This window comes from Macrobrachium rosenbergii, chromosome 4 (assembly GCF_040412425.1).
Source record: "Macrobrachium rosenbergii isolate ZJJX-2024 chromosome 4, ASM4041242v1, whole genome shotgun sequence".
Lineage (NCBI taxonomy): Eukaryota > Metazoa > Arthropoda > Malacostraca > Decapoda > Palaemonidae > Macrobrachium > Macrobrachium rosenbergii.
Window position 1 is genome coordinate 1,472,947 of NC_089744.1, and position 27,466 is coordinate 1,500,412.

Genomic DNA, 27,466 nt, shown 5'->3' on the forward strand with positions numbered 1-27,466 from the left:
CTCGCTGTGTACTTCTGTGAGTTTTATATAAATGCTTTAGCTTTGTATGCCTTGAATTTTGGCTTGCAGATGACATTCGAGGATATGAGTGAATGTTGTGAAAACTGTATACAAGAATTACATTATTATTATTATTATTATATTATTATTCAGAAGATGAACCCTATTCATATGGAACAAGCCCACCGAAGGGGCCACTGACTTGAAATTCAAACTTCCAAAGAATGAGGTGTTTATTTGATAAGAAGTAACAGAGGGTAATAGGAAATACAGAAAGTAGAGATTAGTTATTAGAAAAGGAAAAATATTTTAACGAATTAGTAAGTAAATAGATAAAAATGTAAGTAAAATACAAGGAGAATTGTTTTAGGGTAGTAATGCGTTGCATCTTCCCTTGAACTCTGAGGTTTCGAATTGCAGAATTGCCAGATTTTCTTATTATTATCAGTAGTATTATCATCGTTCATTTACTCTCATTATTACATGCTAAAACGACCATTCATTCCTGCGTTCTTCGTGGCTTCATGACAGTCAACGAGGAGAATGACGAGTGCCCCAAAGTCCTACGAGTTCTGGAGAAGATCGACGACGAGGCGGCCGAGTATGGCATCCAGCTAGTCAAGATGAACGACAGGCTCATGGCCAAGAAGTACGGATTCCGCAACCCCCCAGGTCTCGTCTACTTCAGGAAAGCCAAGCACATCAAGTACGAAGGTAAGAGTTCGAGAGGTGGGGGCGGGAGTTGGGGGGGAAGGAGGAAGAGATAGAGCGCGTGGCTTTTCGTGAAAGATTTGTGTGTTGGAGTTGTTCTTCATTTACAGGTGAAGGAGAGGGAGAAAAATAAAATGGAGTTTGAGGAGTAGGCGGAGTGACTTGTATTTTTTGCTTTTGCTATTGTCTTCCTTTAACTCTCCGTTCAACTTCTTTTCTTTTTCTTCTTCCTCTTCTTCACTGGACTGGGAGTTCGGAAATGTAGGCGAATTGGACAGCTACAGCGCTACTGTAGTTATGGATGTGTCTGTATTTTGACAAAAACATGGGGCATTCTGAGGGAGCTTATGCCATTGCTTATATAAAAGGACTTTTAACTCGATTGAAAGTATAAGTGTGAAATGAAAACTAAAAAAAATCACCTCCCGAATAAAATACAAAACAAAAAGAAAGAAACGCGTCATCATCTAAATAAAACAAGAAAATTTTTACCGTAAACGGTTTATAATTTCTTTATAAAATTTATAATTTTGTTTTTTCTTTATAAAATTAAACACTGCTAAAAAGCCTCTTTGAAACGCAGGTGATCTCTACGATGACGAGGACATCCTGGACTGGCTAACTGCCCCCGAGAATATGGAACTGAATGACGCCATCGAAAAGGTTAACCGGAAGATGTTTGAGAGAATACGCCAGACCACTGATTATCTCGCCGTCTTCTTCTGTAAGTTGATAGTTGGACGGATGGATGGCCGTCTTCTTCTATAAGTTGATGGATGGATGGATGGATGGATGGCCTTCATGGTGACTTTTAGCAAATCTTACACATTAATTTATAATTAGTTTATGGTTCAGTGACAAAAATAAAGATAGGTCTAATTCGTAATCAGCCTTACGAATATCACCTTATAGCAGAAGTTTCAGTAACATGTACTGGTATTATTTGCTTAAGTTGTGCCCAGATGGCAGGAGTATACGTTTACGGCTGCTCTATGAGCAAGAGCCCGTGCCGGCATAAGGCCAGAACAATCTCAAACAACACCAGGAGTATATGACCTGTGTCTTCTTAGATTAATGATCCCCGTAGGAGGTATAGTGCGGTCAGTGAACCTCATGCGGTGCAATGGAGGCATTGCTTAAGGGTCTTTGCAGCGTCCCTTCGCCCCCTAGCTGCAAGTGCTTTCATTCCTTTTACTGTACCTCCGTTCCTATTCTCTTTCTTCCATCTTACTGTCCACCCTCTCCTAACAATTGGTTCATGGTGCAACTGCGAGGTTTCCCCCTGTTACACCTTCCATGCCTTCTTACTGTCAATTTCCGTTTCAGCGCTGAATGGCCTTAGTTGCCCCAGTGCTTCGCATGTATGCCTGAAATCTAGAAATCAATCAATTCGTAGATTACTGTAGATTCAAAATTTACAAAAATCCTGATTATTCATTAAACACTACCTTGTTTATGCGTTGTCGCCAGATTCCGAAGAAGGCTGTAAGCAGTGTCAGAAAGTCCTGGCGGAACTTGAGAATATCGACGATGAGGCCGACGCCAACGGCATTGACTTCGTCAAAATCGATGACAACCAGTTGGCCAAGGAATTGGGAGTGTACGCGCTTCCGGCCATCGTGTTCTTCCGCGTAGGCGCTGAAGAACCCATCATTTATGCAGGTTGGTTGGTCCTTCAGTTCCGAGGGACACTCGTCCCCTCTTTTGTTGTGAATAGTTGAAAGATGCCATTACTTTTTTTTCACTAGTAGTGTTGTAGGGTTAACCACATTCACGAGGAGACGATTCTGTTCTTATGATGAGGCCAAAGTTTGAACGTGAAAAGCTTTTTCGTGACCGCTTACGATCTGAAGTGGGATGACGTTTCTTTCTTAAAAATTATTCTTTTACCAGTGAATAATTTATCGTTGTGAATTTTCAATTGAGAGCGTTATCAGTATACTTTTTAAGTGGATATTAGCGTTAAAATGTTTAAATCAGTGTTTGTAAGATCTAAAAATATGCTTCTGAACCCCACAAATACGGTATACAGTATCACGTTAAATTATCCGAAATTCGGTCGAAAAGAGATTCCGTATCTCTAACATTTAATAAATCTATTGCCTGTGAGCTTTTAGCAGTATAATCATGGACCTTTCAATTTCAGAAAAAAAAGTCTGAGTAACCAAAACTGGGTAGATTGTTTAAATTAAAAGTACGTAAATGAAAAAAAAAAATTCTTATAAAGTGAATTCGAATGCGAATTCCAATTGTTGAACAGATTTCTTCTCTGTGATATTTTATGCCTTTTATAGACCACAGCAATTCGTCTCCTCGTAAGCTGATGACGTTTGGCTGAAATGTATATCCATTTTTCAGTACTTGATCACTTGTTAGAATTCTAGATGTTATGTTTATTATCTAATCAAGAGGTTATTTTATGTAGCATTTAATGACTAGATTGAGCTTTTTAAGACTTAGAAAAAAAATGATAGGCAGCCTAAACGGGCCCTGAGCACCGCAAATTGCATGACTGTATTTAGGAATGAAATTTTTTTAATCGCTACAGAAAATATATGAATTAATCAAAAGCATTCGTCCTGCAATGCCTTTTAATTAATTCACTATTCAAGGCTTAACCATTCTTTCTAGATTTTTATTCTTAGTATATAGTGCAGCATCTGATCCATTTACATTTATGTGATATGTTAATGAGGACTGCCTTCTCTTCTCTTCGTTTCTTATGGGTTTCCATGGACGCTAAACATCCTGCTTCTCTCTCTCTCTCTACACAGGCGGTAGGTCGCACTCAAACTTCACCCAAAATAATATCACTGTTGTTCGTTCTGTGGTTTTCGCCCCTGTAGCATTAAACACGTTCTTGCATTCAGCCCCTTCTTGACTCTTGGTTGATACTTGCATCGCCTTTACGGAATGCAAAGGCTTATCATTCATGTCCGTTCATTCTTTTGTGAATCGCGTGTTACGTAATGCACTGGCAGATGTCATTGTCTAAGTCCTAACACGCGTTTTGGTCAAATGGCGTAGACAGCAAGTACTCGAGAAACTGCTGAGTAACTCTACAAACTAGTTTGAAATATGGAGAAGCAAAATTTTGAAAGGTTTGTGGTACAAGCAAAGTTTAAGGAAAACGAGATAGAATTTTTGGTATCTTTTATGACTCGGTTGCATGTATAACAAAGCTACAATTTCTTTGTGTTTGGAATAATGTGGTATCATACTTAGGATGCTTAGAATTACGAAAATAATAAATTTCCATTTCCTGGACAAGTAAGACTTCTGTTGGGTTACGATCGATGTTTTCAAGATATTGCCGAAATTATATTTATCCATCTAATTTTCGTTTGAATTATTTCAAACAATGTATAAATACTGTACAGACATCAATATTGCATAGACCTGGAAGATGTCTTTTCTTGAATGTTCGTGCTCTTGTGCAGAGTTGCCATCCACTCATACAACTCTTTCTCATTGTTTTGCCTGTACTGTAATTTATTGACACTTGGTTACATCCATAAGTTGCATATCGGTTGTTGATTGTTATTGTTTATTCACGGATGTATTTCATTGTTTACTGATATATGTGTACTTTTGCACCCTCTTTGCCAGTGTTTTGATTTTAGAAGTGGTTCGTCGTTCAGTGTTTGGAGTGCTTAAAATGTCTTGACGCACGAACCAAAGACCAGGCATAATACCAGTCAAGATAATTAACATATGAATACTATTACACTGTTAATAGTTTTCAATGTGGCTGTTACCAATTTGAAACAAACCAATGATACAAAATCACTAATTAATATCTTCTAACGTCCGACTCAAATTACAGCCCTTTGCCCCTTTTCTTCCAAGCGCTTAATATTAATTTCACTGATTCGTAAGTACAGATAACATTATGCAAACCCCAGCATAAGGTTCTTCCCAAATGACTCGCCCACCGCCACCAGTGGAACGATGCTCACCATCACTCAGATTAGGTTGACCTCCAGTCAGGTAAGGGCGCTCTTTATCGTTAAGTAGCTTGTATTTTTACTGTACACAAGTAGCGTCACGTTTCTCTCCCGTTTATGCTACTTCATTTCAACATACGTCATTTTTTCAACCTTTTGCCGGTGCTTCAGTGACATTTGACAGTACGGTAATTATTTGAACTGACTGCTTCATCTAGAGAAGACTTTGAGGTTAGTAAAGAAGGAATACCTTTTTTTATGACTGTGCAAAAAAAATCAGCATCGCTCATCTGAAATTTAACCTTTGTTTCGTGTATATTACTTCCTATTATATTTTTATTTATAAGGATTTAACAGCAAAGTAGCTGAAAATGGTAAGCTTTCTTCATCAGACAGGCTGCTGGATGAGTACGAAACGAGAGGTATATGTTTGTCTGTCACAGATGTTCCTGGGTATGGAGTTTGCATTAACTTCCTTTAGTATAAGGCTTCGTGCAAGTTCTGTTATTGAACGGAAAAGTCACTATACTTGATTAAATTAAGACTTGTTCACTGAAGCTTTTGGCTTTCTACTGATAGATTTTGTTCGTTCTTGATTTGCTTAGCTATTTGCTGTAATCGCTTTTACTCCCATACTTTCCTAACACTAAGCGCCTCCTTAAAATGTTTCTTAGACGTATAGCAGTGAAAATTCAGGTAATGGGCCGCTCCCTAATCTATAAATCACGTTCCCTATGACTACCTTATTTATGAAGGGTGATATTTGGTTTCATATTTGCTATGTGAATGAATGCAATGTTTTCATCGACTTTATTTTTTCGATCAGATTATTGAATACCCTACGGTTGCGTAATAGTTTCCAAACCTATTAAGAAAGCCATCAGACTAAATTAAGGATTTGTTGCTCACTCGTAGATCAGCTGATAGCACATCAAAATATCTAAAACTTGGAAATGAAATTAAGTCAGTTATCAGCAAATCATGTAATTTGCGATTACAGCACGCCAATCATCCGTCAGCAATTTCATGCCCACTCAAATTGTGGTATCAGATAATCTCTGTCATTTAGACGCCAGAAAATGTTCATTTTCACAAAACATGGAGGACCCTAGTCACACTGAGACAGATTTCACAAATTCTCTTGAGGTTAATCCAGGACTTTGCTGATCCTAATGAGCCGGTCGTTGGCAAATTCTCACTTGAAATCTTTCACCATTGAGACAGTATAATTTCTTCTTCATTAATCTCCATTCTCTCCTCCGCCTTCCCCACTTCGTAGGAGACATGAAGAACGAAGAGAACCTCCTGTCGTGGCTGCTAACGGAGAAGGATCCTTCAGCTGACTTCATCGAGGACATGGAAGGCGACGCCCTTCTGAGGGTCATCAAGGACTCCGATGCCATTGCTGTTTACTTCTGTAAGTCTTTCGACAGAGAGCTGATTTTTCTTTCCGTCTATCACTAGTCTCATGCCTTCTCATCAGTTCTGACGGGAGTCAGAGTCAGACGAAATTAATTAGAGTTTTTAAGGAAACTGAAATGTTCATAATGTCTTTCAGTTTTTTGCACTTTTCACTGTTAACCAGGAGTCATACTGTACCACTCTATTTTATTATTACTGCAAATATATGTGTATATTCGTTTGAGTCTTCCATCGTTAATTTTTATCATTATCAGTGAAATGTTTTCTGTACAAAAGCGACTTTTGTAACCTCAGTAGATAAGTCTCAGGGATAGAAAAATGAAAAACAACATTGAACCTACACTTGATCTCTGGTTCCTCTTTAGCTAACTGTGCACTCTTCCAAGCAGTTGTCAAACATGATACCTCATCCGTTTTTAGAAAACGTCAAGTGTTAATTATGGTAGTTGACCTGTTCAAGGAGGGAGTGCTAGATGTTTGAGATTAAAATTAAAGTGAGGTGAATGTAGGACTGGGTAGTACAAAGAATGAGTGTTGGTATGTAGAATTCAGCCAGGATGGTAGAACAAATACAAGTATACTTAATCCAAAGATTATATAAATAAAACAGAAGAAGAATTTTTAATGATATGAAACGGAAAATAATGAGAGGAAGAGGTAGATTTTTTGTAAAAACTGAATGTTTCCTGTTGGGTATGGAGAAGGAGAAAGGGTGATTTTGCTAGGTGATTTAAAAGCAGAAGTTGGTAGGAGAGAAGCAGATGGCACAGTTCAGGGACTACTGAGTCTCTGGGGTAAACGTGAAAAGGAGTCTAGTGGAAACATGCCGGGAACAACCATTAAGTACAGTAAGCATCTGCTTAAGCCACCAGGAACTCATCTAATGACTGCTCCTACAAGCTTAGCCTAGGTAAAGAATTGCTCATAGTATTTTTTAAGATGTTTCAGTCATGGAGAGAGAATGGAGGTAATTTGCTGCTGGAAAAAAATGTAGTTTAGAAGAGTTTGAAGGTGGGAGGAAAGGAGTACCTAGAAGGTACTGGATAAATGGATTGAAAGAGGTTGGAACTTTGGAGTGTCCAAGAGAGAGGCGAAGGGCGCAGTGTGTATAGGGGTAGTCAGTGTGCTGCCGATGAGCCGTTTGTGTGGATGTATGAAGTGGGTAATGTTGCTGAAATTTTCTGTGCACTGGGTTTATGGTTAGTTCAGCGATTAAAGTCTGAAAGTAATATTACATTTTTCATGCTTAACTCAATTTTTATCTTAATATTTTACAAAAGCTTTGCAGCCTTTGTATAAATAAGGTTCTTTCCCATTTGCTGGGGCGAACTATCTGAGTAACTGTTATTCATGTCAGCTAGGTGAAGGAAGTTGGCCAGAGCCGAACCGCCTTCTGAGTTCTTTTACCCACTTCCTAAATTATATATTATTTGTTGTGTGGGCTTTTATGACAGTCAGTAGCAGTATAAAGACGTTTCAAACATCCAGATCATTTTTTATAAATAAGACACTTGAATGTAAGAATACAACTGATTGTTACTTGGTCTTAATCGAAGTAATGAAGAAAACTGATATACATCTATGTCTGTATGGCTTCCCACAACCCAAAACATGCTCTTTATTTTGAATTCTATTAGGTTTATTTATGCTCAGATAAAACCATCCTTGTCCTTATTAGATATTGACTTTTCCTTTTTTATATTTATCTTCACGAGCTCCTTTAAATGGTTCCGTTTCACTTTACACATTTTGATAAACGGTGATCCTGAATGGGAGAGAAGTGTTTGTAGTGTTTTCCTTATCTTAAGTAAGTTAGTAGAACTTAGGTAAACTTGTTTAAAAAATATTAAATCATTGGGTTCTTTGTAAAAATGACAACAGTTAGTAACCCGTAAGTTAAGGTAGGAATGCAACCCTTCTGAGACCTCTCAGAGTTAATTTTACACAAGTAAAATTACAAACCTGGTCTTCAGAAGCTTTGTCTGCTGAAATAACATTGGAAAGGGTTATGCCATTGGTCCCACTCTCAGGGAAATCCAAGTTTGTCATTTGTTCAGTAATACACAACTATAAATTCCAGTTACAGTACATACGTTTTTAATAGCCACAAAGACCTCTTTAACTTCCCTGCATTCTTTGGAGGCGCCTGTGCCGAAAGCCTATATCCGATCGAATGTTTAGGGACAAGCCTATCCAAAAACAATACTGTGACAAGTGAGCCAAGAAGTTAAGAGGTCATTTTGACTAGGAGTACATACGTTGACTCTGAATGGAAAAGTTTTCCTTTTGTTTTTACTGTTTAGCACAAGTGCAGACTGCAGTGCAGTGATTACGTTCAGTTTTCATACCCATATTTTGTAGACACCTGTCATCATTCTGAACTGCAAGATATTTTGACTTCTCTAGGTGATTTTAGGTAAACTGTGGCTATTGGCCTATTACTTTTTTGCAAATATCAACAGTTACGACCTAAACATTGCTCCATAGCCTCTTACGACTGTAGGTTCCTACATAACTAATGACAAGAAATTATAGATGAATGTGTTATATTATTCTTGGTTCTCTTTTTCCATCTGTTATGTGTATTGTAGTCTAGCTGCATTGCTTTCCATAGTTAGTTAAGTACAGAGTATGTAGTAATTCCTCTACTGCCTCCTGAAGGGGACTTAGCCTCTTGTGGCTGCGACCAAACACCAACGGAACCTGAGAAGAAAAAGAAGAAAAAGAAGAAGTCCAAGGAAGACGCACCACCGGAGGAAACAAGTGAACCTCTTTTTAGATCTATACTATTTATATCCACTTAGAAGCTGTTGATGCTCGCTCAACCTTTCCTGTATCATTTGTTCTGTAACTCCCACGTATAAGACTAAGATCATATTACATCCACTAATACACACAACATTGTGTTTTAGCAGTATCTCATTTTTATTTTGGCATTATGTCCAGGTCTGCCTTATTTTACAGATTGAATGCCTCATATCCACGGTTCTGTTTTATTTTGTCAATTCTAGCTTCAGTGATTTACACACAGTACGACTTCACACAACAGCATAAAGCCTCTGAAGGCTTTCTCTTCTATCTACAATGTCAAAAGGATAACCCATTACTTCCAAGTAATGAGAACTTAGATTTATAAAGATACACTAATGTTTTTTTTTTCTCAGATGAACTTCATTGGGTTTGTGCTACAGATCTAAGTTCTCAGTTTTTGCTACGGACTATGTTGCTCAAGGACCAGCATCTATTACTAATGACTAAATGATAGTATTTACCTCTATAAAGCTCTTGTAGGGTCATGTTTTCCTCCTTGTAGAGAAGCAATTCAGATTTTTCCCATTGCATCTGTTGTAGTTAAAAAAAAAAAAAACAATTTGCGCCAGTAGTTTTTAACACCTAGAAGTAGTAATTGTCAGTAGTGCAGTAGAATTTGTCATAGTATAGCATAACAGCATGGCATGCACCCACAGCAAAATGAATATTGTGTTTGTGATTATTACATATAAGATAATATATTGTTTTAGTGCAAGTCTTTTGTGTATAGCTCATCAATTGTTCATTGTTCCATCGTTAGCAGTATTGTGACGTTTCACTGTTAGTGTTTGACGCTCTGGTCTTATCTTTTCTATATGTGTATTAATGTTAGCAATCACATTGCTCTGGCATGACTGTTTTCAGTGTCAGTGAAGCGCTTGAACAGTACAAAGTGCACAGTCTTTCTCTCTTTTGCTGAAGGTTTCACCATTTTCATTGTACTTCTAAGGGTCTCTTTGTGACAGCATACTTATTTTACTAACTACAAGAGGATTTTCAGCTACAGGATCAATCATAGTGCACACTTCAATTTGCTACAGTTGTATGGACTAACAGGCTCGACCCACTGAGATAGATAGTGACACTGAAATGTAGATTCCAGACTTAGGCCTCTCCATCTTGAGTCATGGATTTCAACTTGAATTACATTGAGAATCATTTATACTGTACATAATGTCCACCCATCAGCCTATATCATCAGTTCGCTCCATATGAGAAAAACGGGGCAATGGCAGGAATTGAACTAAAAAGGGGTTTGGTTTTCTCTGCATTTGCTTCAGTTCAAAGCTTTCCCATTTCTCGTGCTTTTGACTAATATTCCTCTCTCTGACTCTCAGATGTGCCTGATTCCAGTTGTGATATCTGCATGCAAGTACTGGATGAATTAGAAAATATTGACGATGACACTGACAGAATCGGAGTTAAGTTTGTCAAGACCCAGGATACCAAGGTGGCCGAGAGGTATGGTGTGACCTCTCTTCCTGCTCTTTTATACTTTGAGCACCAGGTACCTACGGTATTTGAAGGTAAGTCATGGCATTTTGATATGTCCCCAAGCATCATTCAAAAGTTACCGGACCGAAGACGAATCTTCAGAGTTAGGCTGGTCTTTCGATTAGTGACAAATTGTTAAGTTACAGATATTTCCACGAAGATGAAGAAATCCGTAATTCTCTTGTGTTCAGTTAAGACTGATGACTGTATATTTCACAAATGTTGAGAATATCCTTTTAATATGTTGAGATGAATTATATACTGTAAGAAGTTCATTCATTTAGGCATTTACAAATTTTTATCAAATATTTGAAAACGATAATGATTTCAGGCGACCTCTTGGCTGAAGAGGATGTACTGCAGTGGTTGGTCCTCCAGAAAACTGAAGATAGAATTGAAACAGTCAACAGGAACATGCTGGAAGTTATGCTTGAAGACACGCAATATCTCGCCGTTTTCTTCTGTAAGTCATAGCTTATTGTCAACCGTTTTTGTTTGGTTCATAACATTTAGAGTTGCTAAAATTTGCAGTATGTCATAATCCCGAAACCTTTGTAGGAATGGTGTATTATCATTTTGCTTGAGATAAGACTTTTGTTGCAATCCCTTGCCAAAAAAGTGGTAGTTTAGCAAGTAAGTCATTTATCCTCTTCAGATAAGCCCAACTGCCGTGCGTGTGACACCGTCTTAGCAGAGTTGGAGAACATCGATGATGAGTGTGATGTGTATGGCATTCACATGGTCAAAATCCAAGATTCCCAGCTGGCCAAGAGATATGGAATCAAAACACTACCTGCCCTCATTTATTTCAGGAATGGAAACCCTCTGATATTTGAAGGTCTGTACGGTCAGGAATTATATCTAATTGACTGTCGTAGGACATTTTAGAGGCAGTGAATCCAATTGTTTGACCAAGAAACTGTTTATTCCTTTTTTCCCAAGGGGGAATTTGAGGTATTTTCACTTTTACATTTTGCCTTACCTGATTCTTTTCATATTTGATATTTTCCAAGTACAGAGGAGCGGTAAGATTCTTTATTGAAGAGTGTGGGTGCTACCTTTGCTTCAAAAGCACCTCGTCAATATCTGTGGAACGTATGAAAATTTCAAAATATTTCTGATTTCCTAGTCGAAAATCCTTTCATTCATTTGTAAATTTAAATTGTATTTCTTGATAAGTTGTATTTGAATTATGCTACAGTATTTAATATTTGATTTTTTGTTTTTATATTTAGATGATAATGAAGACGCGAAGCTTAGAATCTATGACTTTTTTATCATTTAGATCGTCACAGCACACCATTGATCTAATCTATGCATGACTTTTTCAGGGTAAAAGCTCTAGTAAATATCTTGTTCCTGTAAAAGTTTGAAACTTGATTATTGCTTTATATTTACAAGATTTTTGGAAATTATTTTAATTTATTTCAGCTGTTATAAAGCCCTTGTTTGTTGTATTGTTATAATTCCAATATTAAATTCAACTATTTACCTTTAAATAATATATGAAAGAAAGCTACCCAATTGAGTAATATTGATCTTGCCTACATAACGCTTTATATCTCTTAATTCCTCAGTAAATAACACTCATTTTTTAAATATGAATTAGATGACTGAACATTTTTCAGTAAGATGTTGGTGTATCTGTTCTTGTCATTGGAGTGCTTTATCTTCTCTTTTTTTTTTTTTTTTACATAGCTTAGAGGGTCACGAGAAAAGACTCGCCAGAAAGGACATGGAATTATCCTTGGTACCTGAAGATGAAACTAAGGAGAGATTTAATCTTTATTTTTTTTACCACTAGCTTAGCACTAGTTTCAAATCCCCCCCTTTTTTTTTCTTAACTTACTGATCACATCAGAACCATTTATAGTTCCTGTTGACTGTTTATTCCCCATGTCATAAGACTGTGGTACTATATGTAGATTGAATAGCTTTGTATTGCGTCACATGGTGATGTAGAGGACTGGCACACGAGATAGTAACGCCACAACTCAGGTATTCCTTCACCAGAAATACAAAGAAATACAGCCGCGCCTCTGCTTCATTCAGACTGGATAATCATAGACAAGAAATTGGGCTATACTTCACATGCTTGCATTTCCTTTAGTAGGATTTAAACACGAAAATTATTTGGAGACTTATTGTTCACTCTGTATGCGAAGGTTTATTACAGAAACAAACTTGACAGTGACACTCCATTTGCAAAGCCACGTAGAGTGTTAGTATCTACTCTCCTGGCGAAACCCCCTCTCAGTTCCATTTTCTGCAGATGATATTTTACACCCGGAGTGTGTCATCGAATGGCTCTTGGATGACGATAATAGAGACCTGGACGGTGAAATAGAAGAAATAAACATCGTCATGTTCAACGCAATCCTAAAGGATTCCTTGTCCTTGGCCGTAGTGTTTTATAGTAAGCTAGGAATGATGTGGAGGCCCTTTCCCAACCTTCAAATGGAGTTAAAAAGCATCTGGTAGTTGTGACGTCGACTTTTCTTTACACTGCCTGTGTTCACCTGCCACTCACCGGTTAACAAAGCTGTATTTGAACGTCCCAGTGTCAGAGGTGAAAGATTTGTCTTCCAAGCCCCCGTGGTCAATGTCTTCACCGTCACTGACCCGCTCACATGTTGTGCGTGTCTCATAATCCATTGTTTTCTTCAGATGATCTCGCCCTTGTGATATCGGATGTCGCCGATTGGCTCATTGATGAGGACAATCGCAAACTGGAAGGTGAAATTGAGGAGATCAATTCGAAAATGCTTCTCCAGACTCTTAACATCAAACCATATCTTGCTGTGTTGTTCTCGAGTAAGCTATTGATCTGGGTTCACCAAGGCTTATTAAGATACCACACTGCCTCTCCATAAAGTCACAGGCCCAGCCCATGAAGTCCTGAGATGTCTTCCCGTTCTCCTCTTTATTTATGGACGTGCATTTTCTTTTCTTTTTTTTTTTTTTTTTTGCATTTTTCATGAAGATGTTTCCCATGCCTTGATCTGTTCACCGACGAGCGTCTATGAGTCGCACAAGTCGCGGTCGTTGAAAGCGCCGGGGCTGCTTGTATACCCTTCCTCCCTCACGTCCCTTTCCCACAGTCATGATACTGTATGTATATGTATATGTTGGTGTTGGCCCTCTTCTGAATTCTGTGCTGCATCATAGACCTACCCCTTAAACGTTTTCTCCAGGTGACCTGAGTGTGGAGTCAAGTGTCTACGAATGGCTAATTGACGATGACAATCGTGAATTGCAGGGAACCATAGAGGAAGTGAATAGGGCAATGCTCAAACGTTTGGTAGAATATAATCCTTTTGTTGCCGTCGTTTTCATCAGTAAGATAGATGTTGTGTGTCTGATTGCTTTATTCTTCTCTTGTTTTCAGTCCAGCACTTACTCAAACTGCGTCGTAGCTTTTTTTTTTTTTTTTAAATATACCAGAAATCTCGGCAGATCATTTTTCTTTCCATTGCTTTCAGTTATCCTTTATTATTATTATATTTGCCCGTAATTAGCATGTTTTTAGATCCATGCCTCATCCAGATTTTGTACCGTGATCGATAGCAATGTCCTTTCCCCTCCCCGGACCTCTTATCAGCCTCTTATTTTTCCTTTGTTCATTGCTTGGGGTTCGTTTGCTAACAATCTCTCTAGGGCTTACGGTCAGAGTTCAAAGAGCGTGAGAAAAGGCTAAAGAGATGTTAAGCAAATATCTCCTGATGCAGGCACACTCACACACGACTTTCCGCCCGTGGATGATCAGTCACTCCCATTATTTTCTCATCCAGGTGAAATAAAGAGTGGGAATTTTATCTTGGAATGGTTGAGTGACGATGACAATCGAGAATTAGTAGATGAAATTGAACACGTTAATCCTGCAATGCTGGACCAACTTGTTGCACAGTCAACCTATTTGGCCGCCTTGTTTTGTGAGTACTTTTTGTAGACACGCTGGAATACCTACTTTTTCTTTTTTTTTTTTCTTTATGCCCAAGCTCATCTCCTGTAAAACAAATAAATATATTTACAAAATACCTAAAAACTTGATAGCTTATGCAGAAACTTTTTTTTTTATTATCGTTATGCAGTAAATTTCGTATTGTACTATTTACTCTCAGATAATTTTATTTTTCGTGTGGTTTTGCATGAGCCCTTTCTTTTTTTGTGAGCATGATCTAAAAAGTCGCCCTTTTCTCCTGGAATAAACTAAACTCATGATCATCCTCCCCACAGGTTCTCCAAGTGCCTCCTCCACTGACTGCTTGCTTCCATATGATTTTTATTTTTTTTTGATCCGCCATCTTTTTGGCTTCATTTTGTCTATTTTTGAATAATGTGGCAGTGTTTTCAGAGAACGAAAAGACCCTAAACTCCGTACCTGAGTGGCTCCTAACCCAATTAACTAGATGTAAACAATCCGTGACACTTTCTGCTTAAACTCCTCACTAAGGGGAGGACCCGAACCGCCCCTTCCTACAGGCTGGTGGGACTTATTGCCTTGCAGTGGCTGCTGCTCTGCTACGTTGCAAAGCTTCCACTCACTGGTTACGTTTGTTTTGTGTTGTTTAGGAGATATGCAGAACGAGGGTAGTGTGTTGGAATGGCTCACTGATGATGATAACCGGGAATTGGAAGGAGAAATCGAAGCCGTTAATATTAGGATGCTAAATCGTCTCATGGACGAAACGCCTTTCATTGCCGTTTTCTTCTGTAAGTAAACGAATACCTGCTGGTATCGTTCCCTCGTTTGAATTGCCTTGCGTTGCCGGAACACAAATGAGTAGTGTTGCTCTGTCTTTGGTACAAATATTCTCTTTCAAAACGTACAGCTACTGTATTCTGAAGTCTGATTTTGATATGTCAGATGATTACACCTCACAACTTTACAAGTAGCAGGTCGTTTCTATAGAGCAGAAGATGAAAAGCGTTGAGTTGAACGTGTTCTGTAATATAGGGTTGCCAGTCGACCGGTTTCTCTGTGTGAATGATTCTGTGCATATAGGCAAGTTTCACTAAACAAATTTCTTGATATCAAGTAACAGAAGCCAGTGGCATTTACATTTTGAGATGTAGTTTTCTCACCTTTACTGGACATACAAATGTGGTACAAGGAGACATTTCAGTACACACAGGTTGGATTATGATGGAGAGACATATCACTTTGAGAGACATATCATTTTAAAATAAAAAAAAGAAACTTGACTGCAGATATTATGTACCAACAGATTTTTAAAGGTAAAGAGTGATATATCATCTTGATTAGTACGTTTGTTGTGAGGAAATTCTCACTAGACCAGGTTTAGATGATATTTATAGCGCCGGACGTGTTGAAGGACTCCAGACTTCGTGGTTCAGCGAAAATGCATTATCAGACCGTAGTCTGTACTTGAGTAGTACCGATAGCGACACTGCAATAGTTCATGTTACGATAAGCAAGTGCATGTTTAACTATCTCTTTCAGTCTCGGATTAGGGCATTTCTGGGAAGTTTGAGGGTTTGTGAAAGACTGAAATTCCTAGCTGATTAACATAGAGGCCCAACAAGCCTGATATATTTTTTTATTTACAAGTTTAGTATGGAAATATTACACTGGGAAGGTTTTGCCGTCGTTATAAGGTTTGATCAGTTTCATCTGTGGCATTTTATACAGCATTTGAAAGGCCTTGTTCATAAAAGATTGTTTTTAATATTCCGTAATGCACTCACAAGTATTTGATATAAACGATGGCAATGTTAGCCTGTTTGTGTTGAGATTAGAAAACTCTAAGAACATACAGTTATGCAGCAGTTTTTCTAGACGTGCAAGGTACAGAAACGTATTTGATATCATGTACTTTTTCCCGAGTGCCTGGGAAATCCACTGTTACCCTTGTCGGGGTTGATGAGAATAGATTTTACCTGTAAAGGACGTGAACACTTGAAAAGTACTGTAGACTGTCCAACAACAGTTCACATTTCTTTTTTTATGAGGAGTGTTTCTTTCTAAATCCTCCTATGTGATGCCTAGTATGACGATATCCATGTTAATAAAACCAAGCTGTATGTAATTGTAATCATAAGAATAACCTTAAAATGTTCCACGGAAGATATAATTTTTTTTTTGCTTGAGGGGACTGTTCATTCTGTATTTAGAAAAAAAAATTACATGAAATTAAGATTTAATTTTCTGCTTTTGCATCTGTTGAGTTTGCACGAAAAAAATATTCAGAATTTTATATACGTTCAGGGATGAGGACATTCAAGGAGAAATGTATTTATTGTACATAAAAAGTCTACTATTTCCACCACTGGATTTAAGAGTTACATTGAGTCCTCGTGATTTTTGTTTGAGCGTTAGAAAATGCGGCTTGTGTTGTTTCAAAAATTTGTTTGTGATCTGGCGTTTAAATATCTTTTGAAATTTTGTTGGAGAGCTACGAAATGGGTCTTTAAATATCTTTTTAAATTTTGTTGGAGAGCTACGGAGTGGGTTTTTAATATCTTTTGAAATTTTGTTGGAGAACTAAAGAATGAGTCTTTAAATATCTTTTGAAATTTTGCTGGAGAGCTACGAATTGAGTCTTTAAATAGTTTTGGAAATTTTGTTGGAGAACTGCGAAATGAGTCTTTAAATATCTTTTGAAATTTTGTAGGAGAGCTATGAAATGAGTCTTTAAATAGGTTTCGAAATTTTCTTGGAAAACTACAAAGTAGGTCTTTAAATATCTTTTCAAATTTTGTTGGAAAACTACGAAGTAGGTCTTTAAATATCTTTTGAAGTTTTGCTGCAGAGCTACGAATTGAGTCTGCAAATAGCTTTGGAAATTTTGTTGGAGAACTACGAAACGAGTCTTTAAATATCTTGAAATTTTGTTGGGGAGCTATGAAATGGGTCTTTAAATAGCTTCCGAAATTTTCTTGGAGAACTACAAAATGGGTCTTCGAATATCTTGTGAAATTTTATTGGAGAACGACGAAGTGGGTCTTTAAATATCTTTGGAAATTTTCCTAGAGAACCACGAAATGATACCTTGGGTAGCTTTTTACTCCGTTATGTCGTAACAGTTATCTACGGAATGCCTCTCTCCCTCCTCAGCTACCTGGTAACATTTTCAACCAGAAGTCACTTGAATGACAACAATTATCAAGCCGAATAAAGAAAAGACTTTAATCAAAGGTGGTATAACTTTTGTGTGTTGAAGAACATTAACACAAACCTCAGAGAATCTGTTGGTAAACGATTCCTCCAATTAAGCTTCTTTTTTTTTTCATTGATTTGGATAAATTCATTTGTATTTTGCTGAAACCTCTCACATATTCCCCCGTCTCGCCAGCCTACTTGTTTCTGGGTCTGCAGTTGCCAGATATCTCCTGAGGAATGTCATATAGAATGTATTTAGCTGCAATCTCACTTTGATTTTAAGAACATTGTGTTGTATGAGTATTTGGATATGTTTTTATAAATAGAGGAATTATCCGCTCTCTCTCTCTCTCTCTCTCTCTCTCTCTCTCTCTCTCTCTCTCTCTCTCTCTTCAAGTATATATACGGAAACGAGAGCAGATATCAGTTTATAATTTGATTTAATCATGCTCCGTTTAGTATTCGTATATACATACACATATTAACTATAAGAAATTCTTATGAAAATACTGATTTTGTTATTAGTTAATAATCTGCTTCTCAGTTTGTACTCATTCAGGTTTGATATGGTTAATTAGCACTGTGACGCATTTTTTTAATCTATTTTTAGATAGTTTTGGTGAATTTTACATGAACCTTAGCAACACTGAGATTTCGATGAGTTTTACCTTTACACAGTGAATGATCTAGACGGGGTCGTAGCGACTTGTGTATTGGAATACGAATGTGGTGTGTTGAAAGAATTATGATTTATTTTAGTGGAGATCAAATCCAAAACAAGATACTGTTTTAACTGACGGAAGCCAGTTAGGAGAAAAAAAGTGTTCCCATTAAGCCTGTCATTCTTGAACGACGGCATCTTTTCCTTATAATTTCTTTCATTTCTTCCTTACCGGATGATGGTAACCCTATAAGAAATTTTGCCTAGTAAAGTCAATACATAATTTCAAATCTCCTTACTCACACCAGCCTGCCGGCACACGGAGATAGAAGTATAGAAGTAGGAATTGTGCCTTCTTGGTCCTAGCAATCACTGGCTATAGATAAAATAGAAAATAAAATAGCACATAGTCTCAGTATAGTAGATTTAGAAGGAAAAACGAGAAGCACCTCTATGAGACCAGATGATTATCTTTGGGACAACCTATGGCGGATAGTCTAAATTGATCTATAAAATTTTTAAGGACAACATTTTTTTTTTAGGAACCGCAAGTCTGTCGCCTTGTATCAATTTTATTTTCATTAATCTAACCCTTAGATGTTTTTGGTTAGCTATCATTTTCCTGAATCCATACTTTAAAAACTCACTCCCACTAGACGTTATCAAGATCCTGCTAACTAATGTTAGCTTAAAGTGGACTCTCTCAAATCATCTTTATTTATACCTCCTGCATTTTTTCCAGCCTTTTATTATTTTAGTCTGCTGTAGATCAATGGTTTAAAATACTTTCCCAGCAACTGCAAATCTTAGAGTCGTAGCCTATCTCGTGTTCCTTTGTGTCAGTTAATAACCGTTGCTTGCTTGGCGACTCGTATAGAAAACCGTAGTCCTTTCGCAGGTTTCGGCGCATGCGCGTGAAAGTGAGCTTATGAATGGAATGCCCCTGTGTTGTCACGTGTGTGTATTCTCAGCTGTTTATATCTCACGTATTCGTCTGTATGAATTTCACCTCTGAGGTAGTTGCTTATTTAAAGTACTGCTGCTTTTCGTCCTGTTCAACGTAGAGTAGGTGTTTTTGTTTCGTGAATATTGCAGTAATCCCATTTGCATTCCCGTCGAAAATACTTCATTATCACTGCTTTCTGCTGTGTGTTAGTTAGGCCTCTGCAGTTCCTGACAGCTGGCGAAAGTGTCAAGACTGATAATCATTCCGTAGATATACATTTTTTTTTTATAGTTTTGGATAGCTTAGTGAACCGCTTGGCGCTGTATCCTTATAACGTTTATAACTTTCGCAACAGCGAATTCGACAGCATACCTTTGTGTCTCATCACCGCCATTTTCAAACCGTTATTTTTTTTCAGTAGTTCACGATTAGTCAATAGGCTAAGGATGTTCGTCTTCTCCTGACTCCTATTTTTTATTTTTGAAACGGAAATCTTAGTTATAGTTCTGTGCCTTAGACAGTCGTTGTCGTTCACACCGCATTTTCGAATTAATCCCTTTTTTTATTTTTTCTTTTTCGCGAACATTCTGCACTTCAAGCAATCTCCATCACGTATTGTTCTGCACATCTGCAACTGGCAAACCTCATCCTCTCAGTACACGTCATGTGGGGAAAGGGCTCAAAGCGAACGACCCAGATCCTGACATTTTCTCGTTTCCTTGCGATTTGCGACGTTGTTGGCCCGTGGCCTTTTCGACATGAGGTTTTCATCAGTTGGAATTGTGCGGAACTGTACAGAATCTTCCTGGCGTCTGTGAAACTCCTTTCGTGTTTAACCAGTATCTCTTTCTTTCCAATGGACCGACTAACGTAAAACTCCCTACATTCTCTTCGCGTCTTTTGTTGTTCAGTTTATATCAACACCTGTCTGTAAGTGTTGAAGTGTGCCTTGGATAAGTAGGGTTTAACTGTTGTTAACCAATGTAGTTATCGTAGACTGAGAAAACTGTAGATAATGTATATATAAATGTCTTTATTGTGTCTCTGATTTGTGTTTAGTAATAAGGATTTTACCTAATACGCAAAGCAGACCGCCACCGTTCTTTGCAGATAAACTGCACATCATGCAACAGAGTTTGTGACATAAGGTTGTGTATAGCCCTTGTGATACTGCACATATGATTACGTCAGCAGAGCTTGATTATGCTGCCACACTCAGAACGGGCATTCGCGGATCTGCTCGTTAGTTTTGGCAGCCTCAGCCGGCAGAATTAACTGGGGTTCATCAGTGACGAGCTTGCTAAACTTTTGCCCAGTTGTATGTCTGCAAACTCACACCTGTTCCGGTGCAGAAAAAAAAATTCATCTCATTTCATACAAATGGAATTCGTTTCTGTGAAAACTTATGTTAAAAGTCTATTTAGAAATCAGTTATTTTAAATAAAAAATTTTTTCTCTTCCAATTAAGTATATTTCCTATTCGCTTACGAACCAAAGAATCCTCCATCTTACCTTTGATATTCGTGCAGATCCCGGAATCCTGTTCTTGCAAAGAGTGTGGCAGTCGAATAGAACAAAGAAACTAATTATTTTTTTTTTGTTTGTCTTTGCTCTTTCGCCTCCAAAAGACGAAGACGATTGCTATGACTGTGAACAAGTTCTGCGGGAACTGGAGAATATCGACGATGAGGTAGATATGTTTGGTAAGTGCCCAGTCAAAATGAGTGAGAAACGCTTAGGGAGACCCAGTGTGCCGTTTTCTTTATGATAGGAGCTCTGTAAGAAGTTCTGTTTGGATTTTGCATTGTAAAGCGAGATGAATTGCAGGGCATACTGTGAGCAGTTGTTAAATGTAAGCTGAAATATGCTCCAAATAATGAACATGTGATTCCTAAGTATCCTTTTGTTTGTTAAGAGAGAGCCCACGAATTCTCGTTATTCTTTAACTGAAAATATTACTTAAGTTTTTGTAGATTTATGTCAACTGTAGGTGGGATAGGAGACGGCCCTAGAAAGTAGATATTTTTTAGATAAATTCCCGCACGGATGATGTTGCTTAATATTTTTTCAACTTGTTAATTTACATTTTCGATTGCTGAAGTCAGTTGCTTTCATGATAAAACTTCCATGCTTATATCATTCAGTCCAGGTGTGGTTACACAAAATTAGGAAAGAGTTCCTGATGACCTGTCCTTTAGCATTTAAGACTTAAGGTTTGTGAAATGAGTCAATGCACTTCACCTCACTTGTTTCCCAATAGGTATCGATTTCGTCAAAATTAATGACCCTGATGCGGCCCTGAGGTTTAACATTCTCCATACCCCAGCTCTCGTCTACTTCAGGAAGAAGACGCCCCTGGTTTATGATGGTAGGTCTCTCTCTCTCTCTCTCTCTCTCTCTCTCTCTCTCTCTCTCTCTCTCTCTCTCTCTCGTATTTCATTCAGTTCCATTTCTTGGCCTACCAAGCTACTCAGAGAAAACGGTTTAATTTTGATATTTTTTTTATTAAATTATCAAAACATCTTTTATCTGACCTATTACCCTTGATGAAGCTGAAAAGGCCATTTTGTGCTCTCTTGTACTCCTAACTTACAAGTCATGTTACCATCCCGTTTGTCACCTCTTGTTACAAATTTGGATCCGTTGACCTGCAGGTGACCTCCTCGACGAAGAGAAAGTGTTCTCGTGGCTGACCTCACAAGACGTCTTCGAAATCAAGGATGAGATTGAGGAGGTCAACAGGAAAATGCTGGAGAAGCTGCTCGATGAGAATGACTTCGTGGCCGTGTTCTTCTGTAAGTTCTTTCGTGACAGTGGAGAAAGGTGTATTTTCACTTTGTGTGGGAATGTAGCTCCATGTGTTTGTGTTTTCATTGTTTAGGGGTATGTTCGTATGTATGTGCACTCACATGGGCATCTTATGTACGGACATCAAGATACGAACACAGTATATATTTATATGTTCGTGGATACATAATGTGCAGATGACCATATGTCTGGATGTGACTGGCATCCAGACATATGTCATCTACCTACATGCACATTATGTATCCACGAAGATATAACTATACTGTGTTCATATCTACAGATATATGTTTGTATATATGTGTATGTATATATATGTGTGTATATATATGTATGTATGTATGCATACATTACATATATATATATATATATATATATATGTGTGTGTGTGTGTATATGCATACATATATATATACATATATATGTGTGTTTGTGTGTGTGTGTGTTTTTGTATGCAGATGTACCACAAGAATAAAATGCGACACACGGTATAAATCCTGACAGGTTTCGTCTTTAGTTTTTCACGACATCTTCAAGGGGACTGAGAAATAGTGGTAGAAGTCACATCACATGGAGTGACACTACAAACGAACATCCAGACGGCTGAACAACTTATTCCTACCTGACAAGAAAACGAAGCCATAACCTCATTTGTGACAGATATCAGTTCTCCATTAGCAAACCTTGCTCTTCCACGCTGGTGGGCTTTCCCGTTTGCTGTTAAAACCAGGCAACACCTTCCTTGAAGTCTGTACATTTTACAGATATTTTCCAGATTTATTTAGAAATAAATGAATCAGGTTTACACATTCTTGGACTGATTATTGTATTCTTATAGAAACTTTCTTTTATAAAACTGGATTCAGTTTTTTCATGATAAACTGCGCATGTCGTATACATTTTTTTATGCAGTTCTGTTCTCTCTTCCAACGATTTTCCAGTTTGACCGATATAAAAAAAATTTCACATGGAGTTCTTTATACTCTTAAATGCTACATTTTATCTGAACGTTCTTAAGAAGATGGGGAATATCTTTAAAATTAGTGTTACAGCATCATGAAAAGTCCTTTTTTTTTTTTTTGCCCATTTTAATCCGTTGTTTAACACAGTGTTTGGATATTGCTATTTCTTGCTTGCATTCCTAATTTTAGGGAAGGAAATGGCTGAATTTCGATGTGTAGTATGTTAAGTACTGTAATTATATTATAAAGTATTTTGTCGAAAGAAGTTACAGGTTTTTATCATGAAAAGGGTTCATGTGTTAAAACATGTCGAATGGAAATGACTGGCTTGGTGTAATGGTGAGAATAAGACAAGGTTGGGTTTTGCCACCTCACTGTTTGATGTGGTTATAGAACGGGTTACAAGAGATCCCGGGAAAGGTGGCGGTGTGTGCGTGAGATGAGGTAAGGAGTCGTTTGCATATGTACTGTATAATTTAGTGAAAGCGAAGATAAGCTGCAGAGAATGGTGAAAGAGTTGTGAGATTAAGCGAAAACCAGTAAAAGAGAGTAGTGAATGCTATATGGACTGTGGGGGAATGGAAATGGTCGAGTGTTATAATTATTTTGCTTCAAGAAACCAGATGACGATAAGACTAAATAAGTAAATCGCAGAAGAGAATGGAATAGAAGAAATCCCTGCCCAAGAAAAAAATTTGTATGGATTAAGGGATTGTTGAGCCAACTTTCCATTATGGAAATCAAGCGTGGTTTGTTGAACGCAAATGAGTTAAAGGAAAGGTGGACACTTTGGAAAAAGATTGTATATTTAGAGAAAGAAGGGTTTAAATGAAGAAAATTGAAGAGAAACAAATACTGTACATAGTACAAAGGTAGTATAGTTGAAATGAAGGATCAGAGTATTTTGATGTGAAAGTGGTCCAGTGAAGAGAATGAACGACGACATGTTGGTGAAAAGCTTGCATAAGTCTGCCGTTTTGAAAGGAGAGAGTAGTGGGAGGCCGGGAAATTATAGGTTAGACAGTGTGGGAGAGATGTCGGAATGAAACTGCCTTAAAATCCAGAACGTAATGTTGTCGTGTTTCTCTGGAGCCAGTTTATAGTAGGAGAAGCAGCACACTATGCATGTATGATGCATGCATGTGTACACATACATTTATTCAGTCACTTATCAGTCTATCTGTATCCCTGACGGAGGTAGATTCATCATTTCCGTCGAAGTTAGGCCCAACACCTTCCTTTCCGCCATCATTTCGTTGTCATCAACCGCTTCACAGTCTAGAAAGGGAAAGATTTCACCCCCATTTCTTGCCCCCTACAGACGAAGACTCGGCCAAGTGCGACGAGGTGCTGAAGGAACTAGAGAATATCGATGACGAAACCGATGACCTTGACATCACTTTCGTCAAGATCCGGGACGGCAGGTACGCCAAGAAGTACGGCATACAGAAGCTCCCTGCCCTCGTCTACTTCAGGAGGAGATTCCCAAGCATATATAGAGGTATGTGTGCGAGACTCGGTATTCAGATTTTGATGACCAGGTGCACACTTAACTTACACCTGTGTTTTGTTTTCTGCCGACCGTTTATTACTACAGTTAAAAAATACGCACACAGATAAACGAGTAAGTGTGAAATAAGGCTGGCGTTCCAGTAGTTAAATACTTAGGGTCTCAGGCTGTTAGTGAGGTAAATATCCGCTTTATATGATCGTCCATTGAAATATAGTTTACATATTTATATTTTATAAATATTATAATTTTTTTTATTCATCGTAGAACACAGCTCCTTTGTGTTGTGATTAGTTGCTTATAGTAATCTGTGGTGTTTATGGATGGAAGGGAGAGAAAATGACAAATATAAAGATGCAGCTAATAGAATGTTAGCATTAATGAGATGGCTTGGTCACGTGGAGAGGCTACAAGACTTATGCCTGTTGGTAGTAGGCGTAATTCGGAAGATTGTTGACTGCACAGAGATGCTTGAATCTAAGTTCTTTAATATTTTGGAAGTACAGTAGAAGGGAGCATGCAAGGTAGATTTAGTTGAGTAATGGTATTTTGGAGAGCTGTGTGCTGATGAGCTTTTGCTAAGGTCATGAAGTTTTTGAAGTTTTCCGCAGTTCCTGTTCATATTTGGTTTAATAATTGCAAACTCCTTATTGGAAAATGTATATAAACACAAATCTTTCGTGTCTGTTCCAGGCGACTTAATGGTCGAGGAAGAAGTTCTGGAATGGCTGCAGAAGAACCGCTTCAAGCACCCAGAACTGAACCTCTTCATGTACGCGACGGGGGCAATCACCCTCGCTTTCGTCATGTACACCCTGTTCCTGATCTTCTGCTTCAACAAACACCAAAAAGTGGCGTGATTCGACCCCAGTGCCTTTTTATGCTTCAGCTGAACAACCTTCACCATCCTCCATGATTAATCTTTCTCAAACGTTATTTCTTTCTTTACTTACGATGCCAAGGCGTCATGTCAACTGATATTGAAGAATTCTAAAATGGGAAATGTTCAAGCGCTGGAAGATCGTCATCCTTAGGGGGCCAGTTCAATGACCAAGTTTTAGTGGGCTCCTGCTGATGCAGAAGCGCTTGGCTCTTGGTGACGTCATCACTCGACGCCATTCAAGCGTCATTTCCAATGTTTATAAAAACGATTCGAATCACTGCTGAAATATGGAGAAACAAACGAAAAGTCGACGATAGACGAAATACTTTGATAGAATTCGAGATTTTACCTTATAAAGTTTATATAAGTAAATAGTTATAACACAAATTTGTTAGAAGCCAAATCTTCCATTCTTGTTTGTTACGAAATTGAAATTGACCGCCAACATTTAACCGAAACAAATAAAATCATTCTGATCCAGTAATTTTGTGATAGAGGGGTTGGGATGGGTGCGGCAGTGGAGGTATCGACGAAGGTGCTCATAAGGGAGTACCTCCTCTGTTCCACCCATCTGTGCCCTCCAAAGGTATGAGAGAAAGCATTTTTATATTAGGTGCACTGTAGTACAGAGAAAGAAGTCGCTATACAGAAGTGAATCACTTGGTTCCCTTAACAAAAATAGGTTTTCGGTAAAAGGGAAGAGGCAAAAGAGAGTTTGAGGATGGAATACTTGAGCCAAAGTACGAGACAACCCAGCTCCTTAAATTCGAGACGGATTGTGTCTTTGAAATAATTAGAAGAGTTACTAAGTATTCTAAAACTATCTAGCAAAAGCATATGACTAGGGAAGAGAAATTGTTCACCGCCATAATAAGCTTGAAAGCTCTTGTGCGCTTTGACCTGTTAACAGGTCACAGGGCTGGAAGCCAGTTGAATAATAGCATACCCTTGGTACGGGGTGCAACAATGGACAAGGTGGGTTGAGTGAATTCAGTGAATTCATCAAGTTTGTTCCCAAGTTGAAAATCTTACCATAGATTATTTTGAATTCAGGAGTACTTGGAATAAAAACTATCTGAAAACTATAGTGAACGGACAAAAAGTGTTGTGCTATGAAAGGAACGAAAAATTAGAGAACGGCCATCGAATAAGAAAATATTTAGAGAGAAAAGTTCCATGCAAATTATTGTTTTTTTCAAATGAATGTTTCTTTTTATTTTTTATTTTTTCCCCAAGACTCTCTTATGCAATCGAGTGAAGCCAACTGATGTAGACACCACCAAACGTAAGAACTCGTCTTAGAAGAAACGAAGACGGAAAAAAGACTTCATTCTTAGCTGAAGACGCTTTGAAACGACCCACTCGTCTCGTACACGTTTGTTGCTAATTGTTGACGTTGCTGTTTTCTAGCTCACTCTGTCCTCCTCGTGGACGCTGTGTCGGATGTGTTAACTCATTGTACGTGATCGGTTTTCATGATTCCGCGTAATGTTCTCTTTTTCTGTATATATTGTTCGGGGGTGGCCTTTGATGGGTGTTGTTTTGTAGATCAACTTAGTGGAGTTTCATTGACTGTTATTTTTTCTATATAGGCTGTTCTTCGTTTTTCTCGTAGCCATGTTCAGTTTCTTAGATGACGTTGTTTTAGAATGATTACTCTTAGTTCTTATTTACATTTGCAGCGGCAGTCAGGCCGATTTCAGGCCGGGAAAGACATAAATACTATACACTGTACTTGTGATTGTCCATCGAGTTTCGACTAATATTCGCGTTTTTGCCTCGAGCAGTTTTCAAGTGAATTTTGAATGACAATAAAGTTTCGACTTCCTAAGCAACTAACTGATGCAATTTAGATGTTTTTGAAAAAATATTGTGGAAACTATTTTTCTTGAGAATCAAAACATTTCTTGGAATTTCCTTTGAAACTGAAAAAAAAGTTACCACCCAGTCGCCATCTGTACAGAGAAACCTTTACTGTGGAATACCATCTTTTTCCCTCGAGTTTATCAGTGACGAATTGATACTGGCTGCTTAGCCTCACGTTGCCTATACCTTCAGAGAGAAATTTCCATTTATCTATTCTTGTTTTTTTCCCACATATATACAAAGAATCGTCGACTCACAATGCTTTGTCTCTGGTAGACGAGCGATGTGGCAAATGATAGTCACCCACAGTTTTGTTTTAAATCAG

The 27,466-nt window shown here is 37.9% G+C and overlaps 1 protein-coding gene across 1 annotated transcript; it reads left to right on the forward strand.

Annotated features, from left to right (window-relative positions):
- Positions 1 to 524: 524 nt before the first annotated feature.
- On the forward strand, positions 525 to 27,176 carry LOC136836409 (uncharacterized). The gene is made up of 17 exons (XM_067100624.1): positions 525 to 714; positions 1,295 to 1,435; positions 2,182 to 2,373; positions 5,938 to 6,075; positions 8,742 to 8,843; positions 10,229 to 10,417; positions 10,717 to 10,848; positions 11,041 to 11,223; positions 12,658 to 12,801; positions 13,053 to 13,199; positions 13,580 to 13,723; positions 14,114 to 14,317; positions 20,744 to 20,818; positions 21,376 to 21,483; positions 21,770 to 21,910; positions 24,204 to 24,383; positions 25,086 to 27,176. The coding sequence occupies exons 1-17, from the start codon at positions 525 to 527 to the stop codon at positions 25,250 to 25,252; spliced, it is 2,577 nt and encodes an 858-aa protein (XP_066956725.1). The 3' UTR covers positions 25,253 to 27,176.
- The last annotated feature ends 290 nt before the right edge of the window (positions 27,177 to 27,466 follow it).